This window comes from Symphalangus syndactylus, chromosome 15 (genome assembly GCF_028878055.3).
Source record: "Symphalangus syndactylus isolate Jambi chromosome 15, NHGRI_mSymSyn1-v2.1_pri, whole genome shotgun sequence".
In the NCBI taxonomy this organism is placed as follows: Eukaryota; Metazoa; Chordata; class Mammalia; order Primates; family Hylobatidae; genus Symphalangus; species Symphalangus syndactylus.
In genome coordinates this window covers 51,723,151-51,740,941 of record NC_072437.2, presented here as the reverse complement: position 1 = coordinate 51,740,941, position 17,791 = coordinate 51,723,151, and the positions used below count along the sequence as shown (strand labels likewise).

Below are 17,791 nucleotides of genomic sequence, written 5' to 3'. Positions count from 1 at the left end.
TGTTTATGAGATAATTTGACTTGATAGCCCAGATTTTTTTTATTGGTTTGTTTTACTTCTGGGGTTGTTCTTGGAAACTATATGTATATTTCTCTATGGCTTTCTGATACAATTTAAGAATTGTTTTCATTAGTAATGTATTCAATTGAGTTTAAATACTAATTATGCATTATTCTCTTTAGACTTCAGAGAATAAGTGCAGGAGAAAAACCAGGGTAGTGAGAATGAAACAATGAAATTTTCATTAGCATCTTCGAAAAGTATTATGAGGGTTCTAAACATTTTGTGGATGTATCAGTCTGCTGGGTCTGCTGCAACAAAATATCACAGGCTGGGTGGCTTAAACAACAGAAATTTATTTCCCACAGTTCTGGAGGCTGGATATCCAAGATCAAGGGACTGCAGGGTTGAATTTCTGGTGAGGGTTCTCTTCCTGCCTTATCGATATCCACTTTGTCTTCACATGGCCTTTCTTATAGTGCATGCCAGCAGAGAGAAAGGAAACAAGCCCTCTGGTGTCTCTTCTAAAAATGACTCTAATTCCATTAGGTTAGGGCCTTTAGTTATGATTCTCTTTTAATAAAAATTATGTCCTTATAGTGCCCAGCTCCAAATGCAGCCACAGTGACATTTAAGGCTTCAACATATGAATTTGGAAAGACATGAACATTCAATTCATAACAGTGGTATAGGACCTAAATTTGGGGAGAACTTTTCTAATGATTAAGGCAAAAATAAAATATGATTATTTACATAATTCACAATAATCCTAAAAATATAACAGGGACTTAGTCAAATTAAAACTATTCCATATACTATAGCCATTGAACTGTCATTTAAGACCACAGCATTTGATACAATGAAGTAATGCTGAAATCAGAATTAGCTAGGAATGCTTTTAGAATACCCATTTCAAATTCTCAATTTGGTCTCCAGAGTAATCTCATTAAAAGTATATGCATAGTGCCTGAATGAATTAAATGTTTGTGTTCAAAGTATAATAGAGAAAGTCTACCATGGATTGCCTTTAAAAAATTGTCAATTGATTTTGTAGATGATAGGACTTATTATCTATTAATAAGCAGTTCAAAATAAAACTGTATTTTTTAATATCAAACATAATTCTTAATTTTTGAACTCTGGGTAAATGAAGAGAGGAAGAAGTGTGATTTATAATTATTTACATATATAGTTTTCTTTTGAAACCATCTTTAATGTATTTGTAAATATCTTTTTATTTAGAATACTATCAGAATAGTTAAAACTAGATTTTTTTTTTTACATGTATTCATGAAAAACACAGGCACACACACCAGGATTAGAGATTTACTAAGGTGGGAAATCATGTTCACACATATAACTTTTACTTTATATAAGGTATTAAAAGACAATAGCTTTCACATTCTACATCTATAGTTCTTTATAAAATGTTAATTTAATTACTGGCACATTAATTAAATTAACATTTTGTGGTACTGAAATTTCAGTATTGGCACATCCAGTAACTCTTAGTTAACTAAAGTATTTGATTACATATAATTCACATTTTTCACTAACAATATAAGTTAAATAATACATGAGAGACAGAGAAAGGAATATGATAAATGTCATTATTAATTATATTATGTCAATTTTGATGAAATTCCTTTAAATTTATCAGAAAGTAAAATAGTGAATTCCACCCTAATACATCACATTTAAAAAATTTACAATTAATGTATTGAAAATGTTGTTAGTTAAATTTTAGTTTAGTTTATTTTGTCCTAGAAAAACACTTCACAATGGCTCTGAATTCATTATTCAAACTACTCCTTGTGGTCTCCATATGATAAATTTTATATACACAATTACTGCATGCAATATAAGCAGAATTTGGTTAACAATCTGTATACAAAAAATGATTGAATGCAGCAAATTAGTTTGGAGAAATTCTCAGGAAAATAAAACCATTTATAAAAATGTTAATGTTAACTTTTTGAATATGACCACTACAAAATTTTACTGTTTTTTTTTTAAAAAGAAAGAGATCAACTTATCTTTTCCTCTATTCTTTAAAATTTGAAAATTAATTTATCCATTTCAGAGTGCTAATATTATCTATATGCTCTGTCTGTTGGAGAAAATATGTGAGTAGAATAAATGGTGTACACTGGGAGGACAGTGCAAAGGGATGCAAGCCGATGCTATCAGAACCAACCGGAAGAGGCCAAGATCCTACAAAATATAATGTACTAAAACAAAGGTGCACTTAGTTATGGCTACGTGATACTACTCGGTGTACTGCATACCTATAATCCTGAAAATAATGCAACATATTTTACCTGACATAAATTTACTATTTTTTATCGCGGTTAACTAGATGTTTTAATTACAAATTGAATAGATGAGAAAAGTAGACTCTTTAATATAAATAGGAATTTTAAGATTCAAATTTTTTAAATGTATACAATAGTAAAATGTTATCAGTACTCTTTTGATCACATGACAGTTTGTAGAATATAATGACATAAATTACTTAGTTGATTGTTTATTCTATAAAATGTTATCTTTTAAATTTCTTTCGTTAAAAAATATTTTAAGTTTTTAAATGATGATTTTTAATGCCTGTAATAGTTAAATGGTATCAGTACTATTTTGAACACATGTAATTGTAGAGTATCAATGGAATGAATAAATTTATTCAGTTGCTTCGTTCATCTTATAAAATGTTATAATTTTTATTTCATTTATAATGTTTCCATATTTTCAGGCGAAAACTAAGTTATCACCTTTTATCTAAATTTTAAATTAAAAGAAATGTTTTAATTTCATTTTGAAAGGTTTTTGATAGTTTAGTTTTTTGTTTGTTTTTGATGGATAATAGTTAATAGTTTACACTATTCATTAAATCATATCATATTAGCCATCTCTAAAATTATATCTGAGTATAGGGAGAAAAATTTACAAAATAAAGATGGGAAATAAATAAGTTAAAATTAGTTTTTCACAATTACATTGAGCTTAGGAAAAATATTCTGTCATAAATATAGGTCTTAAAATACACAAATCATATACTATATTTAAGAACACATGAGTACAATCTTCATTTAGGATGCACCAAGTAATATTAACACATGAGAATGTATGTCCCTTTTATGCTGATTTTGCTGAGGGTTTTAATCATAAAGGGATGCTGAATTGTTTCAAAAGGTTTTTCTGCATCTATTGAGATGATTATGTGATTTTTGTTTTTAATTCTGTTTATGTGGTGTATCATATTTGTTGACTTGCAAATGCAACAAAAACAATGATAAATAGGTGGGACTTAAACTAAAAAGTTTCTGCACAGCTAAAGAAACAAGGAGCAGACTAAACAGACAACTCACAGAGGGGGAGAAAATCTTCACAATCTATACATCTGACAATGGACTAATATCCAGAATCTACAAAGAACTCAAACAAATTAGCAAGAAAAAAATGAATGATCCCATCAAAAAATGGATGAAGGACATAAATAGACAGTCTCAAAAGGACATATACAAATGGCCAACAACCATATGAAAAAATGCTCAACATCACTAATGATCAGGAAAATGCAAATCAAAACTACATTGTGATACCACCTTACTCCTGCAAGAATGGCCATACTAAAAAAATTAAAAAATAAGAGATGTGGCAGGGATACTGTGAAAAGGGAACACTTTTACACTGCTGGTGGGAATTTTAACTAGTACAACTACTATGGAGAACAGTGTGGATATTTCTTAAAGAACTAAAAGTAGAACTACTATTTGATCGAGCAATCTCAGTACTGGGTATTTACTCAGGAAAAGAAGTCATTATACAAAAAAGATACTTGCACACATGTTTATAGCAGTACAATTAGCAATTGCAAATATATGAAACCAGGCCAAATGCTCATTGATCAATTAGTGGATAAAAAATTGTGATATATATATATATATATATATATATATATATATCTCATATATAGTATTCCATTTGTGGGTGTGTGTGTGTATATATAATGGAATGTATGTATATATGCACACATACACAATGGAATACTATATATGATATATATATAGAGAGGCTACATGTAACTGGAATTATACAGTAATTTTTGTAACTACTATATTTTACTTCACATAATGCCTCCAAGTTAATCTATGTTGTAGTATATGACAGAATGTCCTGTTTTAAGGCTGAGCAAAATTGTATTGGATGTGTGTGCAATATTTTTTAATCCATTCATCTATGCATGGACACTGGTTGTTTTCACTTCTTTTGTGAATAATGCTGCTACAAATATTGATGTGCAAATATCTCTTCAAGATCCTGCTTTTAATCCTTTTAACGATATATAACAAAAGTGGAATTGCTGGGTCATGTGGTAATTGAAATTGTTTTTGGTTTTTTTCTTGGGAAGCACCATGCTGTTTTCCATAATGGCCACACCATTTAGCATGCCCACCAACTGTGTGCAGAATATCCTTGTCAACGACTTTTTTTGATATATATATGATATTTGATATATATAAATTTGATTTATATATATGATATATATATATAGTATTCCATTGTGTATGTGTGCATATATAGTATATATATATACTATATATATATACTATATATAGTATATATATATATAGTATATATATATACTATATATACACACAGACACACACACACACACAATGGAATACTATTCAGCCATAAGAAGGAATGAAATAACATCATTTGCAGCAATCTGGATGGAATTGGAGACCATTATTCTAAGTGAAGTAATTCGTTAATGGGAAACCAAATATTGTATGTTCTCACTCATAAGTGGGAGTTAAGCTATGAGGATACAAAGGCATAAGAAAAATACAATGGACTCTGGGGACTTGGGAGAAAGGATCGGAGGTGGGTGAGGGATAAAAGACTACAAACTGGGTACAGTGTATACCACTCCGGTGACGGGTGCACCAAAATCTAACAAATCACCACTAAAGAGCTTACTCATTAACCAAACACCACCTGTTCCCCTAAAGCCTAGGAAAATAAAATAGAAGAATAAAAATAAAAAAATAAAAAATGGGCAAAGGACTTGAATAGACATTTCTCCAAAGATTATATAAAAATAGCCAGCAAGCAATGATTGGGGAAATGCAAATTAAAATCACAAAGCAATAGCTATCATCTTATGCCCATTATGAAGACTACTTTCAGAAAAGAAAAAAAGTCGTTGACAAGGATATTCTGCACACAGTTGGTGGGCATGCTAAATGGTGTGGCCATTATGGAAAACAGCATGGTGCTTCCTAAGAAAAAAACCAAAAACAATTTCAATTACCACATGACCCAGCAATTCCACTTTTGTTATATATATTTAAAAGGATTAAAAGCAGGATCTTGAAGAGATATTTGCACATCAATATTTGTAGCAGCATTATTCACAAAAGAAGTGAAAACAACCAGTGTCCATGCATAGATGAATGGATTAAAAAATATTGCACACACATCCAATACAATTTTGCTCAGCCTTAAAACAGGACATTCTGTCATATACTACAACATAGATTAACTTGGGGGCATTATGTGAAGTAAAATATAGTAGTTACAAAAATTACTGTATAATTCCAGTTACATGTAGCCTCTACAGTAATCAAACTCATAGAAACAAAAAGTAGAATGTCGTTGCCAGGGGCTGGAGGGAGAGGAAGAAAGGGAGTTGTTTAATGAGTATAGAGGTTCAGTTTTGCAAATCAGTTGGCTGCACAACAGTGTGAATGTGCTTAACACTACTGAATGTACACTTGGAAATACTGAAGATTGTAAATTTGATGTTACACATTTTTCACCAGAATGTAAAAATAATCATTGATATTACCCTATTATTTTTTAGCTATAATGGCATCATTTTTCTGAAATAAACTGTGTCTAATACATTTGACCATGTGTTCATTTTGAGAAAATTCAAATTTCCTAATGTTTCCTTAAGACAAACTGTTTCTTAATATTTTCCTTGGTTGTTAGGTTTCAAATATTTTTGGCCACCTAACAATAAAAGTCAATTCCATAGTTTTCATTGATTTTTTTATAAAAGAGGGTTGTCTTGCCTCTTCTAGCTCCTACACTAGTCTCAGCACTCTTATTAAGCAATGTGTGTTTTCAGGGCACCAGTGATAACTGTCTCAAGTGGGTGAATACAGAAGAAACAATAATTAAAATTACATTTGGTATCAGGATAGTATTATGTTTTTATGGAGATAAATACTTCTTTAAATTTGAAAATCAGACAATATAATTGCCTGTCTCTGCAAGTATATACCTTGTTGACTTTATCCTTACATTTGATTTAAAATTTATTAAAAATACACTGATAAATGCAAATTTTTTGATCATTTATTAATTGTAATTAAAATTTACATGGACCTATTTATTAAGGACATTGTGTAATGTTTCCACTTTATATTTTAAACAATTACAAACATGTGGCTTAAAATAATGTACAGATCAATGTAACAAGTTTGAAAAATGGGTGATGATAATATGAAGTCTGCCTTCTTTCTAGCAATAATCATAAACACTCCAACTTAATGGATCATGTATTTTTCTTTTGAAATTCTAAGTTTGTTTAAGAACAAAATTCTAAAGGAGTTCAACATGCAATGGATATATATATCATTCAGAATCACTAGCTTCCATGCTTACACTGAACTCAACATAAGGCAAAAGCCCAATAATTATACTGAATCTTTGGCTCAGTGTGTTAAAAAAGCAAAGCAACATGGTAAGCCTAATGAAAACAATCCTTTGTGTTTGCCAGTTTCAGATTGCCAATATGGTTGCAACAAAATTCAACCATTATCTCTGATGAGATATGCAGCTTTGATTAGTAGGACAGTTTGTTTTCTGAATGCAAGCTACAAGCATGAATCTGTTTCTCTAATTGTTCTCATAGCTTAGGAAAACGAGGCAGAAGCAGGTTTGTTTTAATAAAGCATAATTCTGCTTCCTGGTATGACCACATATGATTAGAAGAACAGTAAACCAATCAGATTCTGTTAGATGAAATATTCTGTCTTCTACTCTTGGCAATCTCTTGGATATTGCCATAGACTATAAAATGATTGAATGAGTTGTGGTCATGAAATTATCCATGTCACAAATATTGGTCTCTCCTTTCAACTGCTCAAGAAAAAACAAGCCTTTGGTAACTCTAGTTATTGTATGCTATAATACAAAACAAATTACCAATAACCATTCCCGAACAACTAACATATGGCCAGACATTGTTCCTGTATAAGTTTAATGTTTTCTTGTTTCCTACTATTCTGTTTGATCTACTAACTCTTTCAACATCAGTAGGTAACGCTACAGAGATCCTTGTTCTTGAAGAGTTTTCATCTCTGGAAGTTCTCATTCTTGCCATTCAATATAAAAATAACCACTCCAGCAAGTAAAATCTTTCCAAGTAAAGTATCAATAAGTCAAGGTTGCTTGATGACTACCACACAGGCACCTGCTCTCCCAATATTCAAGGAAGCCATCTGTTAAAAAAGATGAAACACAACTTAAGAGAATTTTCATAGAAAAATATAAAACTTACAATATATTTTAAAAGATTATCTACATGAAAATAATAAATAAATGTGCTTGTTTTCCCATTTTAGCCAGAAGTAGTACAATAAAAATGAAAACACTGAAAATGGCATTTTAAAAAAGCAATGATTTGTATATTGAAAATTTTTAAGCCTACAATTTTTATGGAGTTTTTAAAAACAGTAATAGAACATTTAATGATTTTTATTGAAAGTAACCTGCTATAGAAAAGTTTCCATCAAAGCTCTATTCTGGAGTTTGCATGGACACATTTGTGATAATATTTCATAGTGATAGCTTGGAGTATATTTTAGATGAAATAGCTATTACACTTACTGCAATGATTTTGAAGTTATTTCCCCAGATATTGTATTGAATTAAATGTGTTATTCATTCATTCTAGACAGAGACATACAATGAAATAAATTCAATATTTTGTCATAAATAGGCCATAATTATAATTGCTATATGCTTATTAAAAATTTTCCATCTTATGACAATCACTGAAATGAGAACTATTTTTTTAATAATGCTGAATATGAAAATGGTTAGAAATATATTAAAAACAATAATTTTTACAGAGTTTGTAATGAAAATTTGTTCTTTGGAGACAAGCCAACATTTTGATAATTTGAGCTTTTTGATATCAATAATTTTTATTACAGTTTTCTAAGAATATCAGGGTAGACTAGAAATTACATGATATTATTTCAGAGTGGAAAGAGTGTATAAAATGTAAGAAATAAAATAGCTGCAGACAAGCCTCAAATCACATACATTATCTTATTGATTGAAAATGACATATTCTTACACTCTAAATATGAAAATTACCTCCATTTTCTACCAGTTATTTTGAATGTATTTATTGTTACCCATCATCCCACTGTAGGTTAAAAAAATCCACATATTTATTTTTTATTCTTTTAATGGGTTATTTGTAAAAGCTAATTTAATGTAACATCATTTGTCTTCCTCATAGAATTATTGCATAAAATGAGAGTAGGGAAGGAGCATGTGAATATATTCGTGACATAGTTGTGTGAAGAATAATTTTTATAGGTCACCGCTCTTATCTTCATAATCACATCTTGTACTGTTATCTCCATGAGAGAGATGAGTGAATACAGTATCAGGAGACAATATGTTAATCCCACAGCATCACTGTATGCAAACCTAAGTTTACCCGACTCCAAAATGCATGTACTTTCCCTGGTCTTTCTTTTATTATCTAATGATTTTCATGGATTGTTTCACATCAGAGTCATTTAAGAAGCATTTACAAAATACAGTCATGCACTGCAGAGCTGTATTTTCATCCTTGAGGTTCTGGTCATGGATGAACTACATATACAATGGTGGTCCCGTAAGATTATAATGGAGCTGAAAAATTGCATCGTCTGGTAATGTCATAGCCCTCTTAACATCAAAGCACAACGCATTGCTCAAATGTTTGTATTGAAACTGGTGTAAACAAATCTTGTTGTACCACTTTTTTGAAAATAGAAAAAAGCTCATAGAATAAGGATATAAAGAAAAAAAATTATACAGCTGGACAATGTGTTTGTGCTTTAATGTAATTATTACTATAAAAGAGTCAAAAAGTTTTTAAAAATTTAAGAGTTTAAAAAGTAAAAAAAATTACAGTAAGCTAAGGTTATTATTAAAGAAAGAAAAATATTTTAAAATAAGTTTAGTGTAGCCTAAGTGTAGAGTGTTTTTCAAGTCTATAGTAGCGTATAGTAACGTCCAAGGCCCTCACATTCACTCATCACCCCATCACTGACTCACCCAGCGCAATTTCTAGTCCTGCAAGCTCTATTCAGGTTAAATGCCTTATACAGGTGTGTACCACTTTTTATCTTTTATACCGTATTTCTACAATACCTTTACTATGTTTAGATATGTTTAGATACACAAACACCATTCTGTTACAATAACCTAGAATACTCATTATGGTAACATACTATATAGCTTTGTAGCCTAGGAGCAATAGGCTATATCATACAGCCTCAGTGTGTAGCAGACCATACCATCTGGGTTGGTCTAAGTATGCTCTGTAATATGTGCACAATGATGAAATTGCCTAAGGATGAATTTCTCAGATTGTATTTCATTTTTAAGTATGCATGACTGTATATGATCACAAGCCCTATCACTAAATGGAAATGGGATTAATATTGGGTAATTGTATTTTTGGAAACTTTCCCAAAGGCTCCCTGATGTCCATTCAATACTCAGTACTGTGTACTAGACTACATATAGAGTGAGTAGCTTAACTTTATATCTTCATCTACATCTATACCTCTATATATATGCATGTGTCTATGTGTGCATGTGAAAATGAATCCTTTTTGTTTACAAAAAACAAAATGTGATATTTCCCTTGTGTTTCTTATGTCAGTGAATGACATCCCTCTCCACCCAGTTGTTCAAGACAGAATCCTTGACCCTTCTTTTTACCTCACTCAACTCTAAATCTGAATCATCAAGCCCTCTAAATATATCTCCAACAAGTTTAATTCTATCCATTTATTCAGTCTTCCACATAGCTCAGGTTACATAATGTAAACCACGTCTATCTCTCAAAACTTAACAATTCTGTTTCTTGCTCAGTGAGACACACCACGTGTTCTTCCTCTGGCTCTTACCAATAATGTTCCTTAAGCCAAAGCACTCCCCATATTTTCATCTGGTTAGCTATTACCCATTTGTCAGGCCTCATTCCACATATTTTCTGAAAGAAGGTTTCTCTGCCCAGTGCACTTGAGTTCTATCATAGTGCTATTCTCTTACCAAATAATTAATCATGCTATTTTAAACATTTGGTATTTTTCTACATAAGTACATTTTAAATATTTAAGAAAAGTTTTCTTTCCTTTCTCTTGGTCCAGATTTATTTAATATATATTTTTAAAAATCTGCCTTTGCTCTCCCTCCAGGGGTTGTACCTTTCAGCATGAGTAATATGATAACCTGAAAAGGTTGGCCACAGAAACAATGAAATAAAAAGTAACGCTGAATGTAGATATTTCACCAGGCTTCTCTGTAACAGAATTCTCAATATATCATTCTCAATATATCTTATATATCTATTGTCTACAAATAAATGAAATGCATACACAAAAATTATATTTAGTTGCAACAATAGTTCTCAATTTATTTGAGAAACATTCATATTACCTCATACTCCCAGCCAGCAACTATGCTAGTCTGTAGAGACAGGATAATAAATGACACATTGTCTTTGATTCCTTACAACCTGTAGATGAATGCAGCATGATAGTACTATGACAGTATACCAAGATAATACATTATTAAAGGGCAATTTTACTTAGGCTAAGAGAAATGGGATAAAGTTCTCTTTATGTCTTGAAGCACGTGCATTATTTTCTCAAATCAAACACAAAAAATAAGCCGGGTGTTAAATGACAAAAGTCAAATTTATTTAAAACATAAATAGATACACACGTGTATCTATACATATGGTGTGTGCATGCAATCTCTGTAAAACAAAGGCACAAAACTGTTAATCGATTCCTAATCTATTTCCAACTCAAGCTAACCTGAGTATTTTTCCAAATATTCACATATTTGGATATTTTAATATACTTTGCTTATTTAATAATCAGCCATTTGCGGCTGCTAATATTATATGGAATAACCAATTTAGTCCACTTATAGGACATATGGAGTGAAAGTGACAGGTATTTAGCAAATATGGGAAACTTTTCAAGTAGGCTAGAATCCTGAAAAATTTTTTTTTTTTTTTTTTTTTTTGAGACAGAGTCTTGCTCTGTCGCCCAGGCTGGAGTGCAGTGGCGCAATCTCGGCTCACTGCAAGCTCCGCCTCCCGGGTTCACGCCATTCTCCTGCCTCAGCCTCTCCGAGTAGCTGGGACTACAGGAGCCCGCCACCACGCCCGGCTAATTTTTTTTTTTTGTATTTTTAGTAGAGACGGGGTTTCATCGTGGTCTCGATCTCCTGACCTCGTGATCCGCCCGCCTCGGCCTCCCAAAGTGCTGGGATTACAAGCGTGAGCCACCGCGCCCGGCCCTGAAAATTTTTAAAGGGATTTTGTGTGGGTCTGCTGCTCATCCCCTTGAGAGTCTTAAAAATATAAATAATGAGAAGATATGGAAGCAAAATCTTAAAGTAACTTAATAGTTTTAAATTTAATGTTTATTGTATTAAAATAAAGTTGTTATAAAATATTTTAAATGCCACTTTGCTGTTTGTAAAATACTGTATGATCCAAAAAAATATAATAAAATATAGATGAAGGACAATGATCTTTAGAAGTCTTTTACCTATTATTACTACATATATTTACCTATTATTGCTACATATATTTACCTATTATTACTACATATATTGTTTTGATTTCAATTTTAGAGGAATGATAAGCATAATGTCTCTGTATTATAAATAGGTATTCAGATATTATATTACATCATTTATATAAACATAAACTTCCTTTATTTAATGTTCTTTTAAGTGGAACATTTAAAATACACATCATTTAACTAGTACATTTCCTTAGCAAATGAGCAGTCAATTAATGCATGCAGGGTTTGCTTTGGAAACACTAGGGACTCAGAAAGGTACAGAGTCAAAATATATCCTTCAAAATTTTAGTGCAATAATGTGAAAAGCAATCATTACTTGCTTTTTTTTTTTTTTTACATACAGTGCTCTCTGAATAAGAAATGCTTCTTCTCTAGCAATTAAAGTAAAATGTAGAAAATAACAAGACTTAGATCTCTTGATATTTCCCCTTCTTTTCTCTACTCCTCCTTCTTTTTACTTACTTGGCTAAATGTACGTATTTTTGTTGAAGTCAAGAGTTTTCCTTTAGAGGAGAAGAAATTCATAATGTAGGTACCTTAGTCTAGCCATTAGGAATTTGGTTTTGTACTCTGAAGTTAGTCTGACTAAATATTGTTGCTGAACGCATACCATCAAAACTGGCAAAATCACGGAAATCATGTTTCGTTAAAAGAAAATATCTTTAAAACAAATGTACTTTAATCAGGTTTTCAAGTTCTTTAGATAAATTGTAGTCAATTTCTTTGACCAAAATCAGATCCTTCCACCCACTAAGGCAATATGAGGAGATGTGGTTATTATTCTGCTTCAATTAAATAAAGCTTTAGAGCTGCACTGCACTCCTAGATGGAAACTATTTATTTGAACAGTATCTTACTTTTAGATTTCTGGTAAAAGTGAGAAATAATAGAAATATTGAGAGATTTGGAGAAGAATGAAAGTAAAGAGAAATCAAATATGTAAGGACACAAGTCAGAATGTATCGATTCCCTCCATCATAAGCAAGGCCACAGTAGCTATGCAGCTAAGATGTTTTTCACTATAATTCGTTTGCCCTGGCCTCATCTTCCCATCACACTCACACACACCAACACGCATCCTCTAGTTATGTGATTACAATTGGAGCTGCTTCATTCTAGCATGATCCTGAGTCTCTAACTACAGTGTGTATGTAAGGCATAATGCCTCACCTAAGATAAACCAGTCATTTTACTCCAACTTCCTGGACAAAATGATTGACAAGGAGTGGGCACTCACTACATGACAGGCTATGCAAAGCCCTTTCCTGTTTATTCTTTTAATTGAACTGGGATTTTTAAAACGTTATTTTTCTGTTTTAAGGCTGTGGGGATTACTACTTGGACTTTCCAGCAGCACCACCAGGTGAAAAATTCTCTCTGCAACAGATAAAAATGGACCTAATAAGCAGTAACAAAAATGAATGCCAGGAAGGTTGATTTCTGCAGCCTTTATATTGTTTCTAAAGCCAAACATTATAAGTTAGGGTTTTGTGAACCAATATATTACACTTTTATTTCAGGTAACTTAAATTCAGATTCCGTTTCTTGTTGTGGAAAATGGAAATCTTATTAAGTATGTATGTCACTTTTTAATATACATTTTATTGGTATTGTAGTAATAAAAGTACACAAGAATGTATAATTTAATTAACTTTTTACAAAATCAACCCAATATTGGATAAAAACAATCATTTTTGGTTTAGGGTAATTAGACTAGATTACTGTTTGTATACCCCTCCACAGAAAGTAAATGAAATACATTCTTATCCTTGAGGTGAATTATGCTGATGACAATCTTACCTGTGTCCACTCATTAGTTTGTGGGTCATAGGATTCCATAGTGTTGAGGTATGTCTGTCCATCATAGCCACCAACAGCATATAATCTGTCACCAAGGAGACAGACCCCAACAGCATCTCTGGGCATACTCAAAGGAGCCACCATGGTCCAAGTGTCTGTTTTGGGATCATATCTAAAATCCAATGACAATAGTACATAACATATTCTAATCACATTCAACTTTTACTATAAAAGTTTTACTTTTTACAAAGCCTGTCGTGAAAAAGGAAACTTTTTTTTTTCTCTAAAGCTCAAATATTTGAGCAGGTATTCTAGAACGAACATCCATTATGTCTAGCTTTCTAAACTTTAAGGTATTTTAAAAAGGCATCCAGACTCAGATGAATGTAGATTCATTGAACAAAAATAAATGTCATGTCTTTCTACAAAAAAGTGTTGGATATATAAATAACTATTATCCACAGTAGAATTAGGGTATTTAAAACAGATGTATGCAGACTCCTATGGTAATGAAGCAGAAGAAATCATTAAAAATCTGGGAGAATTGTGGAATACTCGATAGATGAAGTTTCCTTTAAACCAGTTCTGAAAGTCTAGTGTAAATTTGCTAGAAAAAAAAAGGAAAAATTTGTGCAAAAATAACTGTAGTGTTGTTGTTTTGTTTTGTTTTTTGTTTTAATGTATGTTCAGCTTTGAGGACACAGATAAGTAGTGTGACTAAGTTCAAGAAAGACTGAGGAAATGGTGTGCCTCAAGATGTAAGTTTTGATTAGCTTATGGGATGTTTGATTCCCTGCCTAAGAAGGTACTTTCAGTTTACTCAATTGAAAAATAGCCTTTGAAACTTGGGGAAATAATTATAACATGAACACAGCTGGGTTTAGTGACATTGCTCAGGATTCACAGTGAGGGAGAGACCAGAAATTCAAGAGATCAAAGTCAGAAGACTGAAGTTATTGTTTTTAAATTTAAACAAAAAATTTATTTTCAAGAAAATTTGATAACCATATACTACATACAGATATTTTATATTTTGAGTAGCAAAACCCTGAAGACTCCTTTAATGAATACTCTGAATGAATGAAGAAATCGTACCTTTGCCTTTGGCCCACAATTGCAGGTTCTGATACAAAAACAAAAAGGGTGGTAAGAACCCAGAAGAATGAATATAAAATAAAACTGTGAGAAAGGATTTTCTGACAAACACAGCAAATAAATTCTTAGTTTGTTTTCCTGCTCCAATTTTTTTCACCCATTCAATTTTTAACTCGTAGACTCCTAAAACAAATGAAGAAACAAAAATACCTATACTTTACTGAAAATAAACAAGGTTGCTACAGAAGATCTGGAATTTATATTTCACAGAGAATATTCATATTACCCACAATGTTATGTGATTTTGCACACTGTGGTTGGGGGGTTTGTGCATTGCCAAGATGATGTGTAAAACGAGGTGTTGGTCGAATGCTAGAAAACCAGGATCACCTTGAAACATAGGCTGCCCAGCACATAAAAATTTAATTTTTAGTTCTGTATTTAATAAACACAAAACATCGCAGATAGACGCAGACATACATAGACACACACACCAACACAAGTACACAATCTATGCCATCGAAATCTCCTTTAAAAATATCTAAACCTTTTCCACAAACATTTTGAAATATGCAAAGATTTTTAAACATGAGAAAATAAAAGGTACCACAAGGGAGAAAATAGTTCAATCCAGAATGTGGAATATTTTATAAAGTAACTGACTGAATATTTAATAACCAATAGCAAAAGATAAACAGTAAATAATTAGGAAGAAGTAACTGTTCTAAGTTAAATACGAGTTAGAAATATAACAAAATATAGTGAGTAGCCCTTACTGAGATCATAATTCAAACAGACCAACTGTTAAAAAATGTTTGAGACTTTTTGGAATATCAGTGAGAACCCAAGCATTACCTTTTAATAAGCAATTATTGAAGTTTTTATTAGCAGAATAATAACATTGGAGTTACATTAAAAAATAAAGTCCTTGTTATTTTTGTTTGTTTCTGGAATAATTCAATAATGTTTTGGGTTGAAAACATGTTTGGAAATTTCTCTACAAAACTTTAGGGAAAAAGGGAAGGACAGAGGGCAGAAAAATGGATGAAACAATAAGAACAAATTTGTGATAGTTGTTGAAGCAGGGTAATGATTATAGGGGAGTTAATTGTATCAGTTGCTTTTTGTTTGTCAGAAAATTTTTCTAGTACAAATAACTTTAAAGTGAATAATTTATATAGAATACAGTCTGGATTTTGTCACCATCCTGTCACACAAGCAGTTTTTCTGAATTCGTATTATCCTCATTTAATTATTATTCAACTCTATAGAATTATGTTAAATATTGTCTGCAAAGCAGACTTTATCATGTTGCAAATATATATATATATATACACTTAATAGGTCATGGGAACTGAGAAAATAGCAAATGTTAATGTGCTAAGCAATAATAAACTAATTTCCAGAGGTTTAGTTCTTCAAGTAAAACTCAAATGTTGCAGGGGAAATTTTAAAAATATTCATTTGTCCTACATTTTGATACATATTTAAAAAATACTAACCTGCAATCAGAAATATATACACATATATTTTAAATTTTCTAAAAAGTAATTCTACAATTTTAATGCATTTGTTGGAAAATACAAATCTTTGAATTAGATGTGCCTGTTTTCAGTAGTAGGTAACATATCTGAAATGTGTAATGACTATCTTTTAATTAATACCTGGTAATGGTAATAATATTTAAGTTTATATTTTACCAGTAAAACCAAACTAAAAATCTGAGTCACCTGACATAGACACACTGTATTTTACCAGTAAAACCAAACTAAAAATCTGAGTCACCTGACATAGACACACTCTCTCAGATATTTAGGAAGAGATCATACAAATTTAAAATCTCCCAGTAGCCATTGTTCTTGTTCTCAAAATGATGACTTTAAATTGATTTTTCTATATTCAGGAACTTAGAGATTTACCTCTCAGCCTGGGACATACAAAGTTATTATCCCCAAAATGAAATAAGCAATCTACAGATGTATAAGCATTGTCCAAACATTTACTAATAGTGAACTCTGTCATTTTCAGGTTATGTTTCTGAAAATCTTGAATTCTAAGCAGCCATTTTTTGCCTCTAGTTGCCAGTTTTTTTGTTTTTTTGTTTGTTTTTTAAATAAGGTGGTGGGTGTGGGGTCTTACTGTATTTAGGCTGTCTGCCTTTCCTGCATCTTACCTTGGCCTTCCTGGTCAGAGTGTGAGCGCCGTATCAGAGACTCTATTAAAGTTTATAGCCCTCAGGCAAAAGAAGTGCCAGTATACAGTGGTTGAAATTAGCTACAAAATGAAAACTTGTTAAAGGCATATGATAGTCACAGAAGAAAAGTTAATTTCTCTTTGTAAAACCAAATTGAATTTTTTAAGAAACCATTAATTTTTCAAGCATAAGTGTCATGTTCATACTTTAAGGATAATAATTGGCCTTAACATTTTTGAGGAAAATTGTTTTAAATATAAAAGCATTATTTTGTTAACAAATAGAATTGAGAATGCTTCTTTTCCCAAGTTTGTACAGGAGATAGATAGATAGAGAGAAAATTAAACAATAAAGAAGTGATTTATAGTCCAGTAGGTTTGCCTGTAAAACAAACAAACGAAATCAAATTAAAAACCAAAGAAACAAAAAAAGAAATAAATGAAGGTCCATGCTGTGAGAATGGATAGCCTGCTTCAAGAGAGTGGCACATAGATTTCAAGTATATTAATCACAAAATCTATATATTAATTAATTTTAAGAAATTAGATGTGACTTGAGCAATAGAGAGTGACAATAGTGTTGGCTAAAAATAAATATTTTTATTTTTTCCTCTAAAGAAAACCAACATTTACCAGGTTTCATGACATTATCAAAAGAAATGTTTCTAGACTTTAAAAACTAATTATATTCTGAAAATATGAAACAATTAATTTCAATACAAATTATTTGTTTAGAACTGCATAATGGTAATAATGTTCCTAATGAACATTTTCATTCAGATGTTTTT

General features: G+C 31.2%; 1 protein-coding gene across 2 annotated transcripts in view; it reads right to left on the bottom strand.

Moving 5' to 3' along the window:
- Positions 1 to 6,351: 6,351 nt before the first annotated feature.
- KLHL1 (kelch like family member 1) overlaps positions 6,352 to 17,791 on the bottom strand; it is a 413,312-nt gene continuing 401,872 nt past the window's right edge. For both annotated transcript variants that reach the window (XM_055244557.2, XM_055244559.2), the window contains 2 exons: positions 13,716 to 13,887; positions 6,352 to 7,517 (listed from right to left, as the gene is read on the bottom strand). In XM_055244557.2, the coding sequence (XP_055100532.1) occupies positions 7,458 to 7,517; positions 13,716 to 13,887 (232 nt within the window). In that variant the 3' untranslated portion in view covers positions 6,352 to 7,457. The remainder of the gene's footprint in view (positions 7,518 to 13,715; positions 13,888 to 17,791) is intronic.